The sequence below is a fragment of the Lichenostomus cassidix genome, chromosome 3 (assembly GCF_008360975.1).
Source record: "Lichenostomus cassidix isolate B80296 chromosome 3, HeHo_3.0, whole genome shotgun sequence".
Classification (NCBI taxonomy): Eukaryota; Metazoa; Chordata; class Aves; order Passeriformes; family Meliphagidae; genus Lichenostomus; species Lichenostomus cassidix.
This window is the reverse complement of record NC_139483.1, coordinates 93,892,130-93,919,769: the sequence shown is the minus strand read 5'-3', so window position 1 is coordinate 93,919,769 and position 27,640 is coordinate 93,892,130. Positions and strand designations below refer to the sequence as shown.

The 27,640-nt window shown below is 35.7% G+C and overlaps 1 protein-coding gene across 1 annotated transcript in view; it reads right to left on the bottom strand.

The window, feature by feature from the left end:
- SNTG2 (syntrophin gamma 2) overlaps positions 1-27,640 on the bottom strand; it is a 194,157-nt gene that overhangs the window by 38,741 nt on the left and 127,776 nt on the right. Inside the window, exons 10-12 of the mRNA XM_085056753.1 lie at positions 25,793-25,920; positions 15,398-15,527; positions 7,579-7,617 (exon numbers count right to left, since the gene is read on the bottom strand). Of these exons, the coding sequence (XP_084912879.1) occupies positions 7,579-7,617; positions 15,398-15,527; positions 25,793-25,920 (297 nt within the window). The remainder of the gene's footprint in view (positions 1-7,578; positions 7,618-15,397; positions 15,528-25,792; positions 25,921-27,640) is intronic.

The following is a 27,640-nucleotide window of genomic DNA, read 5'->3' as shown; positions in this document are numbered from 1 at the left end:
AAAACCTCACACACTGTTTTCTAATCTTGGCATTTAATCTATCAATTACATCTTTTGTCAATCAATTTATCAATAAGAGAATAGTAAATCAGTATGTTCAGCCAGGCAATCCTTATCCATACTGTTCTACGAAGCTCCAGCATTAACATTTTAAGGACATCTAAGAAACAGCACAATAAATACAGCAGCCCTTCCAGTTCTTGATTTGCTATCCTGTAAATTTAATAATTCCTACCAAAACATTGTTTCTACAGTAGTCAGCAAAAGTGTAGAAACAAGATGTTCATACACTGTATTACTTTAACAAAATATACTATATTGTTGTTGATACTCTATTACAAATGATATTATATATTCAGTTTATCAGGGTCATAATATCAAATAATACAGACAAAAAGAATGATGTCCAATATAATTTTAGGGTTTTAAACTTTATTTCTACATATCTTATTGACTGGTTTATTTAATGGTCATTTCGACCTCAGAAATGGAGAAAGAATATTTATTCAGTTCAACAAAAATCTGTAGGGAACAAAAGCAAACAAATGTTGGTCCTCAATAACAAGCTGTCCGTGGTTTACCAGGTTACTGAGATTTTATTGGGATCTCAGTACATGGCTGAGAATGTTAGTCCTGGGATAAAAACTATTCTGGTTTTTTTATTGAAACCTGCCATTTGAAGTTTTCAGGAGTGCTCATAAGGCACAATACTACAAACTCAGCATTGCTTTCACTGCTGTTTGAAAACTACCCATATATCAGTGATTTATTAAGTTTCTAACATCTTCTAATACACTTTCCAGACGTTCCTATAAGAAGAAAATGAGCAATGAAACTCATTACATGGAGATAAAACAAGTCACTAACAAAGTGTAATCTAATCATAGCAGATAAATGAAAGTTCTTATTTGCACTTACTGTTTTCCTACAGCAAAAAAGCACCTAGATGTTGCAATGACTGGAAATTTAACATGTGTTAAATTTAATAAACCAGTCAGTAAATTTTGTATATATAGTATTTTTAGTTAAATAGTTATGAAAAGTAAATGATGCAAAACACAGGAACTGAAGAAAGAAAATCAACAGATACATTATGTAATTCAAATGGGATAAGAATCTACAAGAGATGCCAGCTTGACCTGCAAATTAAGAACCAGTGTCATGCCACGAAGCACAATGAAACTATACCAAACTAAGAAAGCGAAGAGATGTACATCTTGAGATACCTTAAGTCATTTTTTTGGGTCTTTTCCAAAACAAGTGGTAGATAGCATATTTTGAAGAATGCAACTATTGGGGCAGGAGTGGGGGATGGGGCAAGCAGTCCTTACACATACATAAATTTTAACTAAAAATAAAAGTAAAAATAAAAATAAAATTGGAATGCTGTAAGTTTTGATACATTACATTACTGGTTTCCCTTGTACATCAGTTGCATTCAGTTATGTCTGAATGGCTACTATTCAAAATAAAATATACTAGAGAGCAAACTATAGAGGAACTTAGAAATTATGCCACTCAAGCGTTTTGTATGCTTTAGTTCAAGAATCAAATTTATAACTCCTAGCTGGGCGCAGTTTGAATACCACAAATAGCAACATATCCATACTAAGCTGCAGGAAACTATGAAGGTGGGTATGTATCTGAATTCATGTGTCTTCCTAGGCATTGTCCACCTTGCAAAATTTAGATTATGAATTCTTTTGGGTAGGGATAATGGTTTCTACTCTTTGTTTGCTTGTTTTAACAAGGAGGTTGGTAAATTGGACCTGATGTCTCTCACCTTTACCCATTATAGCCTTCTTGTTCAAGTCAGGATCCAAAGCACAAAACTCTCTCTTGAAGACAGCTACCACCAGTAAGTTGTCTTACTGGTTATCTAATCTTATATTATCGTAGATCAGTAGCACTATTTTTGCAGCAGGAAGTAAAAAAGTTAAATAAAATAAAAACTCACATCCTTCATAACTTTCTTTTTTTGTCTTATATGTCTGCTTTCTATTTCAGCAATATTACAGCAATAATACATACCTAATAAGCAGAAAATAAAGAAGAAACCATTTCAAGCTATAGCTGTTTAGCTCACAGAGCATATTTATCTCACAGCACAGCATATTAGCTGTCTAGAGGTTAAAAAGTTTTAAATGTTTTTAAGTGGTACTACTCCTGTTCAAGTATGTATTTTTTCAATTGAGGATCTAAGGTCCCAGAAAAAGTCTCTGAAGCAAATCAAGACAATTTCATTAGGAATTGAAAAACTGTGATCCTATATAAATAAAGTTAAAAAAAATATGAAGGATGATCTCAATTCTGTCTCTATGTGGTCTCTTTATGCTTAAAGGAATTTAGTCCTGCTCTCTTTCTGCAAGTGTAAGTCATAAAATTTTAGTCTTCAAGAAACTAACTTTTTTATTAGGATAAGGTAATTTTATTGCTATATGTTATATTTTTAAAAACATTTTTCTCTGTTTTCAAAACAAAAAAAAAAAGAAGAAAAGAAGATAAACTGATCTTTCAAGAGTCTTTGCAGGGTTTCTTTTATGCTGTAGGACGAAGCCAGGCAAACATGTTCATGTAATGCCTGCAGCAACAGTTGTGCTATGAGGAACAATAAGAAAACCCTTCATATTTGAAGAGTTTCTTATTTAAAATTATGATCCTATAATTATCAAACACAGACTAGAAAAGAGGCGTCTTAGGAGTTTAGTAGTCTACCCTCTCCAAAATGCACAAACAAGAATATGTAGCTTGTGTGGCATCATTCTTTGCTGCTTTTCACATATTATTCTCTGAGCACAAAGCTATAATTTCTAATTATTTCTTTCATACCTCTGCCTCCATATTTTTTTCAACCTGCCCACAGAGGCCACAGAAAACCTCTGGTCAATATCTTTTCAGAAATACAATGCACAAAATCAGAGGCAGTATTCCTGCCAAGGCCTTACAGCAACAGGAATGCTTAGCATGTCCTGCAGTAGCTCTCTTAGGTACAGCCCACAATGCCTGCCTTTCCCAAAAGCCACCAAGGAGACATGGCTGTTCCAGCATGCAGGCAAGCAGCCAGCCTGGCCTGATGTGAAACTGACAAGGTAACAGTGCTGGATGTCACTCATGATGTCAGGGGAGGGGCTGGCTGGTAGCTGAAGCCAACAAGGGGGTAAACAGCAATATGGGGGTAAACCAGAAGGTAAAATACACTAAAAGTAAGTGAGTAATGGGTGAAGAATGTCAAAAGATAACAGAAAAAGGGACTGATTTACAAACAGCTGTGGTGGTATCACAGATTAAGGCTGAAGTAACCAGATAAGCATGAAAAATTCAGAAAAGAGAAGGGCCAGTGGGGAAGCAGTAAAGTGTAGTGAATTCTTTATTTGGGAGGGGGAAGGGGGGGAAAAAAGGAATATAAGGTAAACCAAAGGAATGCAAATTTTTGGAGTCTCTGGTAGTCAAATCTGTACCTGATTACAACCGCCTGCTGTAGTCATAAACCATAATTATAAACCTTAATAATAAACCATAGAAATAATTCATCAAAATGAACCTGTCGTTTTCATATTCTCTCTGTCTGACTGGCTTCTGCAGATAGGGGCATCTCTGAGTTCTAGTAAGACAATGGTAGATGAACCAAAATTTCCTCAAAGAATTTACATGCCCAGATAAGCATCAAGCATTTTCCAGTAACAATCTCTTCAGTTTTTCACAGTTTTTAACATATACTTAATTATTCTTGCATATATGCAGCATCCTAATTGGTTTTAACTCTGGTTTTCAGACTCATTCTTCAATATGGGAAGATCATTCATATGTCTAACATGGTACTTTAAAGCTTAATGTCTGCAAAATTAGTAGGCTTACTTTTCTTAATGCACCATAAAGGCATTATTAAAGGGAACTGGATCTAGGTCAGACCTCTTCAGCACTTCTAGTCAAAATTTCAGTTTTGAAAGTGAACTATCTATACCTAATATTGGATTATCCAACAAAATCCATACAACCAAATCCATATAATACTTGTTTAAAATATTGTAATGTCAAAAATTGTCAAAAACCTTGCTGGAATCAAGATATGTTGCAGCAACCTCCTGTCACACATCCAAAAGATATGTTACATGATCACAGAAGAAAATTAGAGTGGTTGTCACTATTTATTATTGATAAATCCTTCAAGGCAGTCATTCATCATCGTTCTTCTCCATACCAGTATTTTGTTTATTTACTTCGTATTTCTTTATAGACACTGAAGTCAAATTCACTAGTCTCTAATTCTCCAATTTCTCCTTTATTCATTAACAGCCATGATGTTTGCCCTTTCCTAATCATTTCATATGTCACTGGGCAAGCACAAATCCCCTGAAATAATAGTGATAAAAGTTTAAATCTTAAAAACACAAAAAAATATCCAGCAAAGAAAAAAACACCAAACACATTGGAAGTATTTTTACTTATGTGGACAGAGAATTGGATAATTTACTTGCACAAAAAAAAAAAAAAAAGAGCAATCCAGCGGTGTCTATTTTTGGAAAACTGAGTCCCAAATCTAGCAAAGAATCAAGTGCTTTCAAATGTCTACAGTCTTATAATTACATCAAGCAAAACCAGAAGTTATGATGCTTAGATGCTGTGTTTCATCATTGACACTAGTTACACAGACACTTAGAACCAGAGCTTCAGCAGTGCTACTTATTTAGTATCTTTCAAATATATGTAATCCCTGAATATTTCTTAAAATCTTGTAGTCCTTGACATGGAGTAACTCATGACATGTCCTGGTATAACTAGAACTCTCCAAACAATTCCCACAGACAGCCTGGGATTTTAGCTTTGGTGGAAATAATTTCCAATAGGCAGTTTAAATGCAGACACCCTACTTTGGTGGGCAAAAATAATTTAAAATTGTGGAAGTAGCCTGACCATGGCAATTAACTTCATGACCTGGCACTGTTTATTTTAAAATATAAACATATCAGTAATAAATAAAACTACTACTAGCTTACCTACTACCTCTAATTTTGGATCATAGACATAGGGCAATGTCATAGAATCAGAGAATCACAGAATACTCTGAGTTGGAAGGGATCTACAAGGATCATCAAAGTCCAAGTTACAGCCCTGCACAGGCCAAGAATCATATTTGTTTGGTATCTTTTGGTCAAAGAGACCCATAAATACATACAGTTTAGACCCAAGAGCAAATATCCTAGTCCTTTCCCATTTTTTTTATTTAAATGCCTACAGAATTCATTATGTTCTGGAGATTCAGTTTGCAGTAAAACCAGTCAGAGGCATGTGATAGAAAAAGAAGAAAACCAGGTTTAACAAAGTAATTTTTTATGTTCTTGATGACTCTGAATCCTAGTTTGTTAGTGCCCTCTGAAAACCAGAATCCAGATGAAAACTATCCACATCCAACCGTCTCCCTTTATGAACGAATAAGTTGGACTCTAAAAACAATGAAGAAAACGCACTGCAGGCAACATAGTAATGAAACTCTAAGGACCTATTTAATTCTTTAGGAATGCCCATAGACAAAAGGAAAGATAAATTTGCAGCTATCAATTGCAGCTAGCAATTTTACTTCCAGGCAGTTCTTCAAGTGACCTTTGATCCCTTAAGGTTATCCTTTCTCTAAATTTTAAATCAATTGCATTAATAAAAGCAATTCAGGTCTGTGCAAATATTATGTAACTGACACTAATAGGCTCCATTAATCTAGGACAGAACAAGTCCTCTTCTGCTTTCAGTTATCGTTGCCAAGTTTTAAATGATGTTTTGTGATATATATATCCAAGAGATTCACATTTTGGTTGCTTTTAAAGCAAATTTTCTCAGGACATATAAAGTCTGAGTTGTTCACTTGTGATCCTATAATACTTTTTTTATGTTTCCTAGTTTTATTTACTTGATCTGCCCAAATTAATTAAAAACTTTCTTTTTTCCTCACTTTTTGGTAGAGAACAAGCCAATGTTTGTTGCTGTGAGTTCTACCTTAAATTTTCCACTTCTGAAATTAAGGTTGTAACTGTATTGTCCCTTCTTTTCGTATTTGGAATGGAAAAAGTAGGATTGATTTGTGCTGCCTAACTTTAGGTACCTACTTCAAATGGTAGGCTAAGAGGCAAGTCAAGACAGCAAAAGTGGCTTCTGTAAAGGGTGATTTAAAGCACTGATATCAAGTTTCACATTTGAACATTTGCTAGTGGATGGACTGCAAGATGGGTGATAGGAGAGCAAAGTCCCTCTCACTGTAAGTGGAGATCAGACTTGTGACCACTTTAGGAAGTTGAACATACGTAAATCTATGGGACTGGATCAGATTTATCCCAAAGTCCTGAGAGAATTGGCTGAAGTAGTTGCCAAGCCACTCACCGTGATATTCAGAAAGTCACAGAAGTCAGGTGACTAGCCAGGTGTTGGAAGAGAGACTGCCAGTGCAGACTAAATGCTCACTTTTTATAAAGAATAGGCATTCATTTTGGTTTTAGGGATATTTTGATTATTTTCTACACACAGAATTAAAATCTGTAGTGGGTTTTGGGGTATATTTTTTTCAAAGGATTAACCCAAATATAAGAAAACAGTTTCTTGTGTAAGAAAATGTTGATGCTTGAATATTTTTAGTAACTTCTAGAAAAGTCTATACATATCCAAGTACATTTTTTTACAAATAAGATGGCAACCTGGTGGCAAATGAATGAGTATATAATATGTCAAACTAATAAACATTTATTTGATCCTGATACGAAGATTTTTTTTACTTGGTCTTTGACTTCTGCAAAAAACCCCCACTTTCTGCAGGAAAACACTATAAAAGACATCTATTTTTCACTTTTATAACCTACAAGCCTAGAAGTTTTGAAGACAGACGGGATTGGGGTCTCTGTTCTTCAGTAATGATTCAATTCTAGCCTGATGCAATGAAAGCAGATGTAAGTGAAACCCATTAGTTTTATAATACAAACTTCAAAGTACTTTCCAGATTTAACTAATTTGCCTGGAAAATGCGACTGTTATATTTTACAAATTAAGTGAAAAAACTCTTTGCAATGTTGCAAGAAGCAAGAATACATCCTAATCCAGTAAATTTATCTGGGTTTTCAGGACATTGGTCTAGCTAGAGTAGAAGAAATATATCATCAGAGTCCTAAGCTCTGAAAGTCACAGTCATGGCAAATGCAGTCTGCATAACGTAGTACATGCAGAAGAGATTGGATTTGGAATACTCTCCTTGGCTATCTGCGCACCGTACGTGATGTAAATTGAGGGTTAACAGACTCACTGCTGCAGTGTTGCATGCAAACATTTCCAAGGCCTGGTTGGGAGTTCCATCACTCCCCTCCCATGTATTTCATGGCTCCATCTAATCCACTTTTTAGGTTTACAGTGGAGGATTCCACTCATTACTGTGGATTATTAAACATATTCAGAATCTGCTGTATTGAATAGGTAATTTCAGAATCTTAAACTATAGAAAGCTTTAGCATTTTAAAACTGACTAGTGTGTAAATCCAAGCTCTACAAATTTTCCAACAATGTAATCACAAGAATTAAAAAAGTTGGATAATATAATGGAAATCTTACCTGATCAGAGGGAGAACAGCATTTATTTGCCATTTTCATCTATGAAAGAGATGTAAGAACACAGTTATTAATATGCTGAAGAGTTTATGTGATGCAATTAGCATTGATTGTCTTAGTTATTGAATACTATATGAATACTTCCAAATTGTATTTGTAAGAAATTCCACAAAGCAGTGCTTAAATACTTTATTTTTACCATTATACTGAATTTACAAAACCAAGGATTTGAAAGACAAAAGCCTTTTGTCAGAGTTTTCCTTAAATACCTCATACAGATTTGTATTTATGAATTTAATGTCACTAGTCTGAGTGAAAATATTATACTGTACTGTAGACATCTCACTTAGGTCTCAAATAACAATTGCTTAAGCAGATTCTTAAATGAGGTCTGTAATGAAGTCCTTGTGAAATGATGACCACAGAGTGGAACATGTATTTAAAGATGAAAGGAAAATTGTATGGGCTTTCTTCTTAGTTCACTCTTCAAGACAAAGTTTCTCCTCTTTTTTTTTAGATAATGAAGAGTTCTATTCATTTTGACTTTTCTCTGGCAGTCGTACTTTGCATAGATTAGTGGTGGACCAACACTGACGTAGATTCCCTTCTTTAAAGTACAACACTTCTTTAAAGTGCAATATTATTAAGTGTAGGTAAAAATCTAGAAAGAAATAGATTAGAGTGGAAAACCAGACTTCCCTATGTGCTAGGTGTAAGCTGAAAACTCTCCTAGAGTTGATGAGTACTTCCAAAGAACCTTGTCAAAAAGCCTGTTTTATTAGAAATGAAAGGCTTGTGATGGAAGGCCAAAATCCTCCACCTATGCACAGGGAAAACTACAATCTCCATAGGAAAAAGCAGAAGAAATCCAGGACTATTGCTTGTATCCTGAGCATACCAGATTTGTAAGATCAAACCTGTGGATGTAACTCAGTATATATGGTGATGCCATTGACTGTTGTGGTGTGTTGATTCTGGCCAATAGTTGAGCACCCACAGAGCTGCTTGCTCCCTTCCCCCTACCAGCAGAAAGGGTGAGAGAATAGGAAAAGCAAAAGCAAGAAAACTTACAGGTCAAGATAAAGAGAGCTTAAGTGAAAGAAACAAGAAAAAAACAAGTGATATAATGCAATCACACTCTGTCTCCCACAAGCAGGTTCCAAGCAACAGCCATCTTGAAAGACAAGCTCACACCTCTTTTGTTCACTGTGCCACTCCTATTGCTGAGTGCAGTGGTATGGAATATCTTTTTGCCCGCTTTTGGTCAGTTGTCCCATCTGTGTTCCTTCCTAATCCCTTGTCCATCCTTTGCTGAGGTGGGTGGGGTGTGTCAGAGTGCGAAAAAGTCAAAGACTTAATCATGTGCAAGCACTGTTCAGCACAAATCAAAACACTGGTGTGTCATTAAAGCTATTCTAGTTACAAATACAAAACACAGCACCCTGTGGCTGCTATGAAGAAAGGTACCCCCATCCCAGCCAGAGCCAGTACACCTGTATGGACCAACAGGCTTTGTGGTTATGACACAGGCCTCAGGATGTGTCAGGATTTATACACACACACTTGCACCTAATACATGACAATAACAAGTCATTGTCCTGCATAGAGTGAAGTATCTATGGTCATAAGCAAAATGACCCTAAGACAGAAGGCAGTGTGGAGGGGTAGGATGACAACAGAGTCTTGACTGTGTGGACACAGGGTGATAGCAATGCTCAGGGCTGTAGGAGCTCTCTAGTCAGTCCTAACCCAGCATGGGCTGTCAGGGTTTCTTCTCCCTCACACGCTCACTTTTGCAGCCCTTTGGAACTGAACAGTGCAGTCAAACAGTGCAGACATGCTGGTGGGTCAGATGGCTGGGAATGACTGAGGGTCTGAGGTTGAGCTGGCCAAGCTGCTGGGAGTCTGGGGCATCTGCCAGGCCTGGCTGTCACCTTGGGCTGTGTGCTGGGAGATCCTGACAGGCTCTTGGAGGGGCTCTACCAGCTCTCTGCCACCATAAAGAAGGAGCAGGGACTACCACAACAGAGGTGGGTCACAGCCTGCAGGTGCTGGCACCTGCAGCTCAGCATGTGCACAGAGTGATGAGAATGGAACTGAAATTAAGCTGCTGAGCAGAGAGAGGGGCCCCAGCAAGGCTTCTTGCAGGTCATGCACATGTGTGTGCTTTCCTCAGCCTGGCTCCTGGCTGCAGGACCGCACTGCACTGGAGCTGGCCTGGAGCACCGGCTGGGAGAAGAGATAGCTGAGCTTCTTGGCACCCTTGCATCTCCATCAGTAACAAACCAGCCAGAACTCAAGAACCTCATTCTGTAACTTGGTTAAAACAAATTGGTGACATACCCAGTGTTGCAGAAGGAAGCAGACCTAGACCTCACCAGTCTGATTTGGTGGTGGGCTTAACCCTGCTAGAGCAGTTGTGCAGGACATAATGAAAAGACACCTGGAATACTTCAATGTCAGTAGAAATGCTGATACACCCTGCCCATATTCAGGTCCAACCTTTCTCCTGTGCGTCAGACACAAATACATACACAAAGTAACTATATAAAAGCCATGTTATACACATAGAAAATATAATTGCCTTTCAGGTGTCTAAAACAACTCTCAATAATAAGATTACTATAGCACAAATTGGTGCAAATAAATGGGTTCAGGTGTGTCTGGAAAAATGTGTGTGTCAGACTGGCCATGCAGGTTCTCTGCACCAAGAGGGTAGGGTATTGTGAACAGCATCCTCATAACCAGTTCAGCTTCCCGTTGGTAAGGGTAATAGGGAAGAATGCTTTGGACTCCACAGATAATCACTGCACAGACAGCTCATTCCCTATCCAAAGCAGTACAGCTGCAGCCCTGATGTAGCTGTGGGGAGAGGAAAGATCTGCTTCTATATCATATATTACATCCCAATGTCACAGGGCTGAGGAGAGAAGTTCGAACTCTTCACGTCACCCGGCACCACGGGTGCCCTTGACATGCCTCCACAGCTGGTGCAGGCAGACAGGAATACAAATGGGATACATTTACCTTGCTGGCAGCGCAGGAGCTCTCAGCACTGCAGTGTAGAAATGAGAGCTGGAGACAGCAGGGGAACTAAAACAGAAAACCTGGGTCTACAAAGACTGCAGGTAACTTGAAAAAGGAGCTATTAAGCAAATTGTAATTCCTATACTCTGTTCTAAATGGATACATACGGGGCAGGAACAGAAATTATTCAGAATTGTTTACCTAAATCCAAATACCTCCCAGGCTGGGACTGATCTCACATATGATATGCCTACACTCTCTTTCCAGAAAACAGTGAGAGTGAAGGATCTTGACAGGCACCTATCTTTTTTCCTGGCTGTATTAGTATCCTATGTGACTGCTTATTGCTTGGCTAAGGTTAGGGGACGTGGTTCCTACCCTTACTACAGTTTGAACTGTGGTACTTTCAGCTGGAAATTTTTGCGTTTAAAACAACAACAAAAAAGCAGCAGTGAAGAAGTATTATGTGTTCTCACCCTGGGAGTAGTTGTTTGTATAATCATTGGGGCAGTCAGATTTGTATAGTGCTTCCTACACATAAGGATTTTGTTTCCATCTACATGTACCCCACATTCTTCTGGGTAAAGAAAGCAAGACCTTCTCAATGTTATTTTTCTTCTTTTGTTTTATGTATGTTCAAAGCTCATATTTCATAAATCTCTCCCTATTACAACAGAAATTTTACATGACTGCAATACAGTATATTACCTAGATATGTGTTTACATGAAGAAATAAATAGAAAGTTTACAGACTATGACATATACAATTAAAAAAGCTGTCATGGGTATAAATGTGATCTGGATTAATAACCCTACTTTCATAAAATATTTTAAGTTTCTACCATCCTCCAATGAAACTGCTGGAATGATTTATAAAAATCATAAATAATTTTTAAAGTGGAACAAGTGCATCATAACTTGTTCTCTTACCTGCTTATGACCTACTCATTTATTTATGAATATTTTTGCAAAAAGTAACACCGTTAGAGTACACTGGAAAAAACCACAAAACCTTGAGAAAGTTATAAATATAAGAAACAAATCTCTATAATGTAAATGAACTGACAGCATTACCTTTAGGTGCTTGTACTGATTATGACTAAATTTATGTTCAGTGCTGTATTTCAAAGAAAATAATTAAGATCCATGAGAAAAGCTGCACATATCTAATAGCTGTCAATCTGAATGGTGAAAAATAGAGAGAGAAATATAAATTATCCTTTCTCCTAAAAGACCTTTCTCCTAAAAAATCTTCGCCATCACGACACGGTCATTTCAGCCTATAAAGAACCCTTCAGCTGAAGAAATTAAGAACAGGAGCAGTGAGAAACACATGCAGATTAACTTGTTTCCTCTGCTTCTTCTTTCATCATGGAAGATTCACTGCCAGTTTGTTACCCCTCTTCCCTCAGTTACTTCAACTGCAACTCCTTCTGTGAGAAAACAGGTGTATGAAGAAATAAATGTGAGGTACTGAGTCACCTCTATTTATTTCTGCCAAAGTTAAATGTAAAGAGCTTTGAGAACATTGAAAATGGGGATTGAATCACAAAGGAAGATGACAGGGTAGTTTCATGCTGGTAGAAAATTAAGTGAAAAAACCAGAATATGAACAGAGAGATGAATAATTTGGGGCAAGGGTCCTCAGAAAAAAAAGCAAATGTATGTTGCTTGCACAGCTGACTGTTACTAGGAGATTTTCTGAGCTAAGCGTACAATGCATGTGTCAGCAATGGGGGCCGAAAGGACACCCTTACATTTTTCTCCATGTTGCAGCATTCCCTGTGCTCCTCTGTCATCTAAGAGCTAATTCCAGGCTGGTACCAGAATCATTATTTCTCATCTACCAAGTATCACACTCTAAATATACTAATATACAGGGGCAGCATTCCTATGCAGTGACAACTTCTCACATCTTCACTGTTGAAAGATGACTCCTCCTATACACTTGATCCCCAGAGAGCTTGCCTTTGTACAGGAGTTAGATGTTTCAGTACTTCAAAAGAGTAGTCTGACATTAGCAGAAGTGTCACATTGTGGCAGAGCTATTTTTACACTACCTGCATTAGAACTGTCTCTGGCATCAGCAGGAGATCTGACAAAGAGCTGCTGAACATGACTGTATTAGGGTAAAATATAAAAAATTAAGTATATTAGGGAAAAGTGATACAGGAAAGATTGGATGCACTGTATGAAAACAATCTCATTAGGAGCTCTTTAAGAACTAAAATTCCAAAAGAAATTATTCAAAATGTTGTGCAACTGTGTAAGACAAAGGAAGTATATAAGAGTAGTACAAATAGGCACAGCTTAAGTACGAATGACTAAGGTGCAAGAAAAATTGCTAAAGTCATGAAACAAGTACCAGCAAAAGAAAATGTAAAAATGCATGGAAGTAAAACATGAATAATGGTAAGTGTTGCTTAATATAGTAATAGCTCAGGTAAGAATGCTAGCATTATGCCAACATACTAAAAAGAAAGTCCATTGTGACCACATATCTAGTAATTAATTTCTGTACAGAGATGATGCCATGAGACAGAATAGGAAACCAATCGTTTAAATATTTGGAGAAGCAATTGAACTTAAAGTCAGCAAGTACTCATGAAAATAACCCATAATCACATAAGGTACTCCCTGAAACAATTTCTGAGTGAGTAGAGATTATCTTCACTCCTGAAGGATGGGGAGACATCCTCCAGAAGTGGAGAAGTCCTGCATAAGCAGGAAGAAGCTCTGAAGGAATTACAGATCCATTCCCTAATGTGAATGTCACAGGTATGATAAGAAAAGAAAAATTTTTTTTGAGTGATAGGGCTAAGGTAATAAAAAGCCATTCCAAATAGACTTTCAAGAAGCCTAATTTAAAGGCCCTGCCCTAAGCACTGTGGACAATGGTCTGTGTTTTCTGGCTGCCCAGTGAGTGGCAGTGAGTGCTCTTCAGCCTTCTGCTGTACTCCAGCCTCAAAATCCTCATCTTAGTAACAGTTTGCAACAAAAGGGGCTCTCACTGACTACTGCCTCTCCCCTTCTGATGATCAATAATTAAAAAAAATGCTCTGGCCAAACCTTTCCAGTTGTGCTACAGGCTGCACACCTGACAAAACCTGTACAATTGCTGTACAAGCAAAAAGTCTATGTGCTTCTCATATGAGCTGCATAGATTTTATTGTGTAACTCACCAAGAACACAAAACATGGACAGTCATCATGACTGTTCTTTCTCAGGCCCTTCCTGGGAACAGCCAGCAATATGAACACCAGATGGATTACTTTGTTGACAGAATTCGCTATTAATAGATAGTGGAGAACAATAAAAGTACTCAGTTTTTAATAAAATATTATGGCTGACAGGTCGCAGCACAGTGAAGATGCTATGTCAGGAAACATAATTAATTACTGCATGTAGTCCTTTGGAAAAAAACAGACTAGCACCCTATGACTAATTAAAGTGGCCTGCATTTATAGCCACTTTTTGTTCTTACTCACTTGTATCTTTGGAGTGGCTTTTATTAAGTGAATTTCTCTAGAAAGAAAAAAAAATTGGCTTAGTAGCTGTGATCTGGAATGGCTCTAGAAATATTACCATATACTTCCTTGGAATTATCAAATAATAATGCCCTGTACATGATGTCAGTCACTAAATAGAGAGTATTTATAAAGAATGCACTATAAGCAAAAATATTTGATTTTATCAAAGAGATTTCTTAAGCAATTGAATATTTTAAAAGAATTAATGGAATAAATGGACTATTATGATCAAATGTGATTCATGTAACTTTTGAAGACTAGGAAAATAAATTAAATTCTAAGTCTGTTTTAGCTAAAGATTTATGTTGAAATCTAATACAAATTCTACACAATATAATCTGGAGACCTAAGCAACAGTTCATTTAGAGTACAAAGCATAAATTTAAGTCATGCTACTAAATCATAATTTATGAAAGAAGTTACAGACTCAACACATCTAGAGAAAAAAAGATTAAAACCTGGACAGGCAATTATTTCAGGGACAGCTGTGCTATTGTATTTTCATCACTGAATTTTATAATTTATTTAAGACAAATATATTTTCAAAACTGTACATTATTGAGCTCCCTATTTAAATTTGTGGTTAACTCTGTAATTATCAATATTTTTAGCTGCTCTTTGTTGGAATAATAAATGTGCTGTCCAAATAGTAATTTTCTGTTTCTCTGGGGATTAGTTAATACTTCTGCTTGCAAAGGCAATTGTTATTTATTAATTTACAGGAATAACTTAAAATATCATAAGCATCTTTATACTTCTAAGAAGTGAGATGGAATAATGTGACCTTAAATAAATCAACTCTTAGGCAACTTAGAGAGGTAAAAACACTGTCTCCCACTAAGCCTCTGTAAATCATGCTTTACTAGCTACAGAATTTTCACATACTTCTTTCAAAATCAACAAATGCTAATTTCAAGCACAGTTTAATTACAAAAATGTAAAAATGAAATATTTGGTAACATCTAAAGCTCTCTGAAATTATATCAATATGGATAAATATTTTGCCCTAAAAGTCTTTAAAATGATAATTCTGATCTTCTAATCTGATTTTCTACTGCTCTCTGTTCTATGCTAACACTGCAAATCTTGAAAACTTCATGTTACTTTTGATCAGGCAACCTCTCCCTGCTTTTTCCTTTCTCCTTCTCCTCCCCAAACACAAGCATTTTATATATTGTAACTTACATGAGAAATTTTTTACCCTTTGAAAGCTAGAAATAATTTTACAATAGCATGAACAAGAAAATATGCAGAAAGTAACATACATTTTGAAGTGTCAAATCACTGATGTTAGTTGACATTGCTCTCAGCCAGTCAGCACTCTCCTGGGCTGTATAAAACTGAAGTATCCCAGTACTAACTCCATCGAGTGCCAGCACTTCAAATGCATTAGATCTGCAGTAAGAAGAAATATATCCATAAAGGAAGATAAGTCAGTTTTCTGAAACTGCCAAATATTTATCAGCATTCAAGAGATTTTCATGCCTTTGGACAAGTTTTTGAGTGTTTAATTTGCCAATCAATAGAAAGGTAACAAAACCAAGGATAATAGGGCAGTACCAAGAGCAACAGATACAATAAGTACTTTCTCTGTACAAATATATACATGTGCTGATGATCATTTACTTCCCTATGGTATACATATTATGTTCATAATTATTGAACTTAAGGTAGTGTATTCAGGAAATATGCATTAGCTCTTTTTGAAAAAAACATGTTTGTTTTTTTTAATACCAAAATGCTAATTTTCTTTATTGCATTTTGCCTTCATTTACTAGGAATGCATGAAGATTCAAAACACCATCTTCCCTAGCTTTCATTTCTTGGATTCCTATACTTTTCTATTTATCACTCAAAGCAATGACTACTTTAAGCTCTTTTATGACATAGGAATTTGGAAAATGTTCTTAGAAGTTTCTTTTAAAGAAGTTTTCTTTAAATAGTTTTCTCAAAACAGCACTCACACAGGCTAACGTACAATTGCATTTTAATAACGTTTAATGCAACTTTATGTGTTTATAGCAACTTTATTCTGCAAATGCCAGTGCTTTCCTTTCCTTAGTATCTGCGGTAAGTTAGGCACTGTGTATGCATGTATCTCTGAAATACCCTGCATCTGGATGCTGCGGGATATGCTTTTTTATAAACTCTTAAACTGTTTTCTTAATGCTTAAGAGTTTCCAATAGGAACAACAGAAGCTCATTAAGTAGTGGCACAGAAGTACACTCATCTAAATTTTAAAAAAGTGACCTGCAATAGTTGCAGTAACTAAATTTCAGAAAGATACACAGATTATTTAAATGCCTATGATTGCCAGGAGGATTAGATTTAATTTATATTCTATTGTGAAAGACAATTATAATTATCTCAGTGATTATGCATATTTTTAATATAATATGGAGAATATCACCACTACCTTCTACATATGTAAATTTGATATTTATACTATATATATACTATACTATACAATATATGCTATATTGCTTCCTTTCTGGTACCAACCTAGAAGAAAGCCAACTACTGAATCAAGAATACTGCTCTGTGAAGTTGCTGAGTCTTCCTGGGGTTTTCTGCTCTAAGGTGAAGTCCTCTACTGCTTAATCTATGATATATTTTAACAGTCAAAATGACACATAGAGGTTAACTGGCAGTTATTTGTTCCTGACTTACCAGAAAAGTTATTAACCTAACCTTTGTCACTTGGAGGGAGTTTGATGATGAACATGAATACTGAACTCTATATACTTGCCAGAAAAAGTAATATAAACTACCCACAATACACAATATAAATGAGACAAAGTATCTGGATATATATGAGATGCTTTGCTTTTAAAAGAGTTATAAAGCATTGTATTTGCTGTTTGCAAAAATTAACATGCTTGACCTGAAGACTTAAATACGTATCAGCTGATCGCCTGTTTTTTCTTCATGAGTGAATAATCACAGTAACTACTAAAACCTGATGGCAACGGCACAATTCTGTGTCACTTTCATTTCAATAAATCTATTTCACTTCTTCTTCAGAAAGAAAATATTTAAAAAAATCCTTTTCCTGTCTTCAAGTAAACTGAGTCAAATAATCACCTCCCAAGCATATTGTTCTTTTTACCTAAGGCTCTGACAAAGATCTCAACAGTGCTGTAATGAAATGACTTATGGCACGATTTCTTCAACATCCCACTGAGACAGAGGATCTGTCAGCCCTTATGCATTGATAGACAGCAGAGCCTGGAAACAGACTTAATTCAGTGCTGTGAAGAGAAGCCATTCACAATGCCCAGTTTCGATATACAATTCAAATATCAAAACTAAGATACTAGAATCCTTACCCAGCAAGAGGACAGTCGAGAGCATTTAAGAGAGCCAAGAAATAGTATGTGCTCTCCATGGAACCACAGGTTGCCTAGATACTAACAGCTTCAGCACATGCACAAAGACATGAATGCCTTCTCCCAGAGGCACCAAGTTACACAAGTGGTTGATGAAAGATCACAGAAGGGAGCTGCTCAGTTAACAATTAATGCAACCAAAACAGGCAATCAAAATGAAAAAACAACTTTTATTATAAAAATTAACCAATATTTTATCGTTTGAAGCATGACGCTGGTGATAGTGTGGATGACACTAAAACTCCTGTTGTTCTTTATCTTATTAAAATATGGTGATAAATTATATTACAGTTAATAATATTCAATATTCATCTAGAGATCTAACACTTCACTAACAGGATATTTGCACAGAATCAAATAGGATGTGAGGGATCCTGCGGGTCCTCTAGTCCAGCCTCCTCACTAACTTGCTTAAAATACAAATTTTTCCACAGAAAGACCAAAACTGGACACAGAGGGAGTTACCTCAGATGTGGCCTCAGGAATGCAAGCAGATGAGAATAACTGTTCCCTTGATTTGTTGGCTGTGTTATTGCTAAGGCAATCTCTTGTATGGGACTTCATCACTGAACATGCGCTCAGCTCATGTTCACTGAACATCATGCTCACTGGGGTATCTGCCAAGATCCCCATGCCCTTCCTGCAGTTTTTCCCTTGCTCCAGCAGACTGACACCAGGACATCTTTTCCCAGGAACTCAGCCTGGCTTAAGGCTTCTGATGTGCCCGTGGTGGTCACATCACCTGGCGCATGGAACTGAGACCTTTGTGGTATGCTGTCCCCACTGTGCTGACTTGGGCAGGAAGTTTTACCAGAAAGCAGTTCAGTGTAAATTACACAAGATAAGCAGGAGCCAGGGCTTTTCAAAGTTTACAGATGTCAGCCATGATGTCTATGGTAGTAACACAGTGTTTTTGCCCTGAATCTTAGTCAACTTTACTATGATTATTTCTTGCTTACAGTTACAACAGTTTCTCTCTCAGAATCCCTTAATATATTGCTATTGTTCCATGTATCACACTTTTTCTGAAAAGCATAGGGTATAGAAGACTACAAGTAAAAAGAAATATCCAAACTAAAAATAAAAGCTTAACAAAATGAATGCTGAGGCTTTTGTTTTAAGTGAAACAGTCAAAGCAGGCACTCAGATGACACAGGAATTCACAAGAAAATAAATCCTACAGGCTTAAATGACGCCTTTCTCTCTGCCATTTCCTCAAAACAGAGAAAAGAAAAAAAATAGAGACACAACAAAGCATCTATTCCTGTTAGCTGACAAGGAGGAGCTTTCCATTTTATAAACAGTAAGTTTGAAAGGTCTCAAGATGCTATAAAGTTGCTGCAGGGTTTTTATTCTATTTGTTGGTTTGAATTTTCTTTTTTCCTGAGGCCCCAAACCCATTTTAAAACATAGACAGAGAAAATTGCTACCTGTTCTGGTACTGCAGTTATGCTACTGACTACTGCAAGAAGAACCAGAAATAAATATTTGCATTTCCAAAATACTAGAAATTTGTGTTTCATTGCCCTCACATGTCTTATTTTCAAATTTATTTCACCATCTGTAACTTTGTTTCCTTTGAGCATTTCTGCTAAGGAGCATGAGACACTCTTCTGCATACTCAGTGTCTTTCTATCTCACTTTCATGGTGAAATGATGAATACACCTGCATTCCTGGTCTCTTCTGGAGTTTGTTTATGGCATTAATTTCTTTTAATAAACAAACACTACCTTTTGAGAATGTCAGTCAGAATAACAGATGAGCATTGGTAGACTTTAAGTTCTCTTCTTGACCCTGACATTTAAACAAATACTGTTAATTAATATTAGTAAGAAAATTTTTCCACAGAAGCAGTTTGCTACTTGTATCGAGGTGTTAAATCCAAAGACTTTTCTAAAATAAAAAGTAATTTCAGTGCCAACTGAAATGGGAAATGCTGAATTTTTATTTTACCAGAAGCTAAGAATTTCAGCAAAACACATTTTTAGATTTTTTAATATCTGTGGCATGTAAAAACACCACCCTTAGACTTATTTAGGTATTTCATTATATAGATTTTTCTATAAAAACCTAGATGTATATTTGACAGCATCTTTTTTATCTGAAGTTTCTACCATGCTGATATATACAGACAGAACTGATCAGTTTTACATCTTCCCAGGTCCTGAATCAGTATTCCTTCTTGTTTTTACGATTTTTTGATGTTTGACTTAGTTTTTATTGCTTTTGTTAAAATATTTTCTTGTGGCTTGTTTATAGTACTATATGGCTGTCTTGATAGTATTCCTAGTTAAACTGAAGTTTTATGGACTATAGGTAGATCTGAGTGGAAATTCTGCAAAAAAGAACTATCTGAATTACCTAATCTCTTTGAAATGCCATGTTAAAAGTAATAGGATTTTGTATTGTAAGTGTCATAGAACCCCTATCTTACAAAATGTTCAAATGTGCACATATAATTGGACTATTAACAGAAACTACGCAGCTCAGAAGATACCAAAGCATTAAGCATTAACATAAACTTGGATTGCATTTTATGTTTGTGTTTTTTGGGGGAAACATTTTGCTTTCAGTATTGTAACTTTGGTTTATTTTCATTACACTTATAGCAACCAAATAAGGCAACTGAAGTAACACAGACATTTATGCTTCTACAGATATTTTCTAACAGATGTGTCAGAAAACTGTGAGGAAGTGCTCGTTCAGGTTTTGTAACTCAGCAAGATTGGGCTTAATTCCTAGATCTTTTTCAAAATGGTTTATTCAATTTCTTAGTTTTTGATTTCTTTATCTATTTAAAGGCATTATTAACTTACTGAAATTTTAATGGAAAATACAATCCTTCAAAAAGAATCTGTTAAGAAACCAGTTGAACGCATTAAAAAAAAAATACACAACGCTCTGTAGTAATTGCAATGATAAGAATACCAAGAAATAGAAAATAACACCTATATCTAATTAAATTGTTTTGTAATTGGGATCATAGATGCATGGGCTCATAGCTATTGGACCTCATTTACTTCTATTCCAATCACGACTTCAATCCTCCATATTCTAAACAAGCATTTTTTCTTCAGTCCCTAAACTCATAATTCTCAAAATGTTATAGTTATTGTATCTTCACTCAAAGCTCCAGTCTATACACTGTATAAAAATTATTATACAGTACAACCATTATCTGCTGTAAGGGCTAAAAATAGTTATCTGCCTTTTCCCAAATAATTCCACAACAAAAATGAAAGACTACTGTGAATGAACTATGTTCTCCACCTTTTAAAAGACTACTTGTCTTTACTTTTCTATCTTAAAAATAACCCCACACCAAACTATACTATGAACTACAAATTCCTTTGGATGAGAAAAACTTACTGATCTCATTATTTCTCTGTTAAACTTACATTACATTTATTAACCAATTCTATCCTCAAAAAATGTTTCCGATGCCAACTAGCAATTAAGAGTACTCACAGCAATAGCACTCTCACTAATTTATATTACCTTACTTCTTGCAGAGAAAAATTACATTCATCTGTTGGTGAGAAGTGTAGAATAATAGAAGCAGTAGTGCTATATCATAAAGGTAATAGAATAAAAAACTTACTGAATTGCTAAGTAATCAAAAAGATAATTAGCATGCTGCATATATGAATACATTCAGATAGACTCCAATCATACAGCAATGTGATATACACCAAGGTGATTTCAGTAGTTAATATAATGTTTAATATTCCATTGGGAAGAGGAATGACATCTACTATGTTTGTTATCTCTCCTTTAAAATATTTAGAGGGAATTCTTTTTCTTTTGTTTTGTGGTATTGATAAACACATTTCACAGTCCCGTTGTGCAGTATTTTCCATCATTCCTTTATGAGGAAGGAAAATATCTATCCCATTCTCTCTTGTTTCTGTTAATACTTATGGTGTTAACAGAATTTAAAATATATTTTAAAATTATTCTTGTGTCATTAAGTCATGGTCTAAAGACATCCTGGGAAAAATACAACAAAAAGTCAAGTAAAATGCAAAGCCAAAGGTAACTACCTTCACTTCAAATGAAAAAAGAATAAGAATCAACCACATACACGTGAACTTGGCCATCTCATGACACAAGAGTATGCTGAAAGTATGCCCTTTTTTGGGCAAAGTTACTGGAAAATTCAGCTGAAGTACAGAAAAATTTAAATCACACAGTTTAACTACAAAGGAAATAATTCAACCTAATCTGATCAGATTAGACTAGATTTGGTCTAAGGCACATTGAAAGTATATACTAGAGTCTAACAGACAACTCTAGCTATGTAAGGTATTTCTAATTGAAAAATTAATATTGAGCAAGATGCTGACATGTTTTTTTTTTAAATAAAGGCAACAAAAAGAAGACCTTTAGTCTTCTTTGACTTTGCCCAACCTTAACACAGACAAGTTTTTCTTGTTCCAAAGTTTATATGAAAGTTACTTACACCACCAAAAAAAGAATGCTGAAAATATGAAACAATCTTGAATATCAGGGAGAAGTAAAGTGAATGAGGTCAGAGGAACTATCCAGACAGGCAGATGGCAGTTTACCACATCAGAATAGCAAGAGTAGTTGGATTTACAGATACTATACATAGGCTAAACAATACTATATATTTTTAAAAATCAGAGTATACTAACAAAAGTATGGTAAATTCTGTTGTAGCCAATTGCAAAAATTCCACAGGTGAAAAAGATGGGTTTTTATCAGGGAAAAGGATTGAAAAAAACAGAGTATGCGTTTCCTGTGAGTGGATAGACAATCTTTCATAACCTTTCAAAAGTCATAATGTTAAAAAGGTACGTCAAAAGCCAATGGACAATAAGTAATTTTTGATGGAAAGAATTATAGAATTAATTCAGGTAGGAAGAAGGGGAAGAGACCTTTCATGCAGTCCATCTAGCTGAGGAGGAGGCACACAGCTGTGTATGTGACACTAGAGATGATAGTTCCGATACTTCAACAACACTGACTTAAAAAGAAATCTGGCTTTTCTGATGCCAGAGCACCTTTGCAAGCCCAATTGAGGTAACTTAGTGGATAAAATGAACCATTGCAACAAAACACAGTTATGACAAAGAAAACAAGAGAGACAAAAAGTTACAAGCATGGCAGACTCATGTAGTACAGGAAAAACAGGCATGCTGTCAACCCGTGTATATGAATAGGCTCCAAGTAAATATTCCGGGTATGGCAAAATTACAAAATTGGTCAAAAGGATCTGTGGTCCATTCAGGGGAATGAATTGTCACGGACTCACTCCAATGGCTGCAGACTGATGGCTGAAATGTGAAAGGGAGCAGAGATGTGTAGACATGGTTGAAAGAAGATTTTTATCTAGACTGACCATAGGTTTTATTTCATGTGAAGCAGACATTTGATGTTAGAGAGCAATTACTGAAGAAAAATGTTGCAAGTTATGCATACAAGAACATGGGAAAATGTAAAAGAAAGTATACAAGTGGGATAATAGTAAAAATATGTACATGCATTTCAGAGAACAGTGAATGGTAAGAGCAGTTAAGAGCAGTCTGGTATCCCTTAGGCAAAAATAAACACCTTTTGTAAGAATATGGGAAACACCTCATCCACAGTTAATCTCAAGGCAGCATTCCTTTAATGCTCATATATGTGTTTTTTGTGGTTCACCAAAATAAGCAAGGAGTACTTACTTTAGAAGTAAAGTATTATGGGATGGCGGTAGACTTTATGAAATTATTTCATCTTCCTTCAGAGGGTATACAACAATAATGAAAAAAACCCACTAGTAATTAAGGAGTGGTGTATATATATTAAAAATATATGGGAGTGAGATGCACCAAAAGAGAATATATCTCTCCAAGACAAAAACTTAAAGCAATAAGCTCCTCAATTCTTATAAGAAAAATATATCTGTGATGGGTTGATCTTGGGCCAGCAGCCAAGTATCCACACTGCCATTCACTCCCCCAGCCCTCTCCAGAGGCACAGCATAGAGAATATGAAGAGCAAAGAACCTCACGAACTGAAATAAAGGTAGTTTAATGAGCAAACAGAAGAGGAAAAAAACCCAAGAAACTAAATCACAACTAAACAAGTGATGCAAAGGGCAACCATTCACTATCTCTCACAGGTAGAATGATGTCCTCTCAGTCTCCAAGCAGTGGCTTGCTCTGCTCAGTTTTTATTGCTGAGCAAAGATGTTACATGACATGGAATACGCCTTTCATCAGTTTGGGTCACTGGCTCGGCTGGTGCCTCCTCTCAACTTCTTGCCTACCCCTGGTCCTACTCACTGTGCAGCAGCAGAGCAAAAAAAAGAGAAGGTCTTGATGGTGTGCAAGCCTATGTTAGCAACAACCAAAATACTGGTGTGCTATTAACATTGCTTTAGTCACAAATCAAAACACAGCACCATATGGAATACTACAAAGAAAATTAGCTCTATCTCAGCCAGACTCAGCACAATATCTGAAGGTGTTTTTCTTCAGAAAATTCTCAAAATGCACATTCTACTGTTCTGGGAACTGCAATCCCTTGGGATTGCTTCATCTAATGTGTAAAGTGCATGGGTCAAGAGTGAAAGTGCTTCAAACTATCAGGGTAGTAACTGAAGTCAGAGGTTTAAATGTTCTGTCCTCTTCCGCTGTGGCTAGCACAGGTTTTTCCCATGGGAACTCTTCTTGTGTTTTGTAAATAAAGATAAAGTTTGGGTGTTGTTGGAGCAGTGTCCCAGAGCTTGGACAGTGCAGGCCTGGCCAATCAGGCCTGGGGGAAGGCTTCTGACTGACCAATCTGGGTGACTTTTGAGAACTCTATATATGTGATGAAATCAAAACAATAAAGGTCATTCCTTCTTGCCACTGAGAACTGGTGCTTTCATTACTCTGCTAGCTGCTCAACAGTGACATTCCACTTATCCTTTAGATTCTAGAACACAGATGGTAAGCTGATGACTAAATGAGAACATTGAGATTTGTTTACTTAATTCACAGAACTTCTAAGCCTCGAATGGTTGGGGGTCTGTGATAGATTGGGCAAGGCTGGAAAACATGAACTTGTCAGTTGAAGCAGGGAGGAAGAAAGTGGTGAAGGAAGTGATGAGACACTAAGTAAATGAGAATTAAGAGTTCAGACAGTCTGTGGAAGAATCTAAAACTTTTCTGAACAATTTGTTATTATTATTCATCTGCAATGCTTTAACTCAAAGTCTGGGAGAGGAGCTGCCAACTGCCTTAGAAGATGATCTGCTATAAGTTAAAATAGCATATCCATCCTGCTAGAAGAATATTGCTTTTCAGGTAATTTTTAGGAAAGAGGTAAAAAATCTGGTATAGATCAAGAAAGGTATTCACATGAATTTCTGGTACCTCCTGGTAGCAGGTGACCTGTATATTGGTGCTTCAATAGAGATTCCAATCATCTCATTAATATGTATTAAAGACAAATAAATATAGGGCAACCCATAAAGTCCATGGAAAATAAAGATAGTGAATGAACTCTTGTTTTGATACATATGGAGAACTGTGGACTGCTTGGCCTACAGCTACTGGTAGATTTGAGGCAGTTGTACCACAAAATGGTTTGCAGAAAAAGCTTATATATGCTGTGATGTGTTGAACTTTTCTCAAGCATATTATTTATTGAAGATCTATTAAACTTCACTTTTGCTTTCATCTTTCCTGAAGCCCAGTAAAATCACCTCTGACATCCTATTCTATGGCTACTTTATGAATCATTACTTATATCTCTGAGATGCAAAAAAATTCTATGATCAAAAATACAATATTTTGTACCATGTGCTTCACCAAAATCTTGTCAATGAGATTTTACATGACAGTGATACAAATATATCTATATGACATGATAGCACAAGCATGATGATTGTGCACTGCGTTATCATTTATAATGAAAAATGGGAGTTAATTGGCAATATTAGAATTGGGGAATATAGAAGTATCCTATTAGCAATACAGAAGGAAATGTATTAGCTACAAAATTAATTCAAGTAATGGCAGGATTAACCTTTGTACTAGCTGCTGATGCTAACTGAATTCCCAAGATACAACAGATTATAGAAACATATTTGTAGGAGCTTTACCTTATCTTTGGTAATCACCATGCATGCCATTAATCTTAGTAGAAGATGAACAGCACAGTTTTTAATAAGAAGGATTTCATATCTCCACTCAATTCTTATAAAGCCAACAATCCACATCAAAACACTATGTACAGCTAACTAACTCAGTGCCTTCCCTTTTAGATTACAAACCTTAATTTATCTGTTCCAGTTTTGTACCTCGAGATTCGAGCCATTGACAGAGGAACTGATAAGGTGTCCAGCCAGCGCTTCTCATATTTTGGTTCATTAGCTATGGGTGAAGAAGGTGATGATGGTGCCTGTGCAGAATAAATGAGAAACAGTAGGAGAGTTTATAAGACAATATAGTGCAAAACCCATGAATATGCATCTCTGTCTCTGTCTCAGAAGTTAATAATCATCATGATAAAAATATTCAAGAAACTCAGGATTTGGTAGAGAAATGAAAACCCAGATGCTACCCATATTGATATTTTGCTCTTGAGGAAATTTTAGTATTACTTTAACATTAAACATATATAATTTTTTGTTAACATTAGTAACTCATAGTAAAAAGGAAACAGTTTTCAGTCATAAATGCCATTAATTTTTTCTAAATGCAACATAATATACATTTGTAGTTTAAATTAATTTGTTCTGTACCACTCTTCTACATGCTCCAATCATCAGAGAATAGGACACAAATAATATCCTAATGAAATACTACATTGGAAAATTTATTTGTGCATTGTGACTTTCATCAATTATATCATTTAACAGTGGATTTAAAATTCTGATTCCTGTGTTATCATCCTATAAATAGATGAATTTTGAAATTTTATCTTTGAAGTCTTTTTTCAAATGCTTCTACTAGAAAGGCAAGATTGTTGAAACTACCTAAGCAGTAAAGGGTGTCTAGCAAAAATATAAATATTTTAAAATCAACTAATTTCATGTAACGAAAGAAAATAACCTTAAATCAAATTTGTTCAGATGCAAATTAGGTTAGGGTAATTAGCCTGGATATATAGCTATAGGTAAAAGGGTCTGCTCAAACCTAACCTAGCTTACATGCAGACTGTTCAGCTTGCCCTTTCATGTAACATCTCATGTACTGCAATTAAATAGTGCACGACAGCACCAGGAATGAAACATGATTAAAAGAAAGTATTTATGAAATTTTAAAAGTTGGCACAGAACCACTACCACTAAAATATTCAGGAAACAGCAGAGACACATACTTCTTAGTTGATATACACTTGCAGAATGTGTAGTTTTTTAGCTTGTGTAATAATATCCAGAGGTTACATCACTGCATCAATGCTGAAAGTACAGAAGTATGCCCAAAAATTATGGCAACTGGGCTTGTTTGCAAATGATTTCAAAATAATATTTATAGGCAAAAATCAATTAGAGTAGAAATGGACTAGAAAATGTTGGAAAGCACTGCTCAGTGTATCAACTGAGATTTATGAGCATAATTATAAGCTTAAAAAATGCTTATTAAATATGCAATAGAACAACCTAGGAGTCTCTTAGCAAATGCATTCAAATAATATAATGAAATCTTTTCATTGGCATTTATAGCTCTGTATTTCCATGACAGTTGAGCATTTCACTCTTTTATAAGGATAGCAATAAAATTTATGCAGAGGCAGCCAAGAAAGGTTCACAGACATATATATATTTAGGTCAAAGTTAGGTATTTGTGCCGTCTCTGAGCCAAAATTTTTCTTCCCTCGTTGTACAGAGAACGTACCAGTTGAGAATGGAGCTGAAAGTTGGTTATTTTTATATGAGTTTTAAATTTGCACTGAGTAATATTTACGAAAGCAAAGAAATCACAGAATGACCCAACTTCAGCTCTGTTATGCCCAGGTGTTCAGAAGCCATAAAAATTACTCAAAATAAAAAGCATTCTGGGAATTGTCTATTTCTTTTTCTTGCTCATAAGGATTTAGGATCATTTTTCCTCCTAAAGATCCTTCTTATAGTAAACAAGATCTTTCTATTTACTTCTTTAAATAAATCAAAACAGTT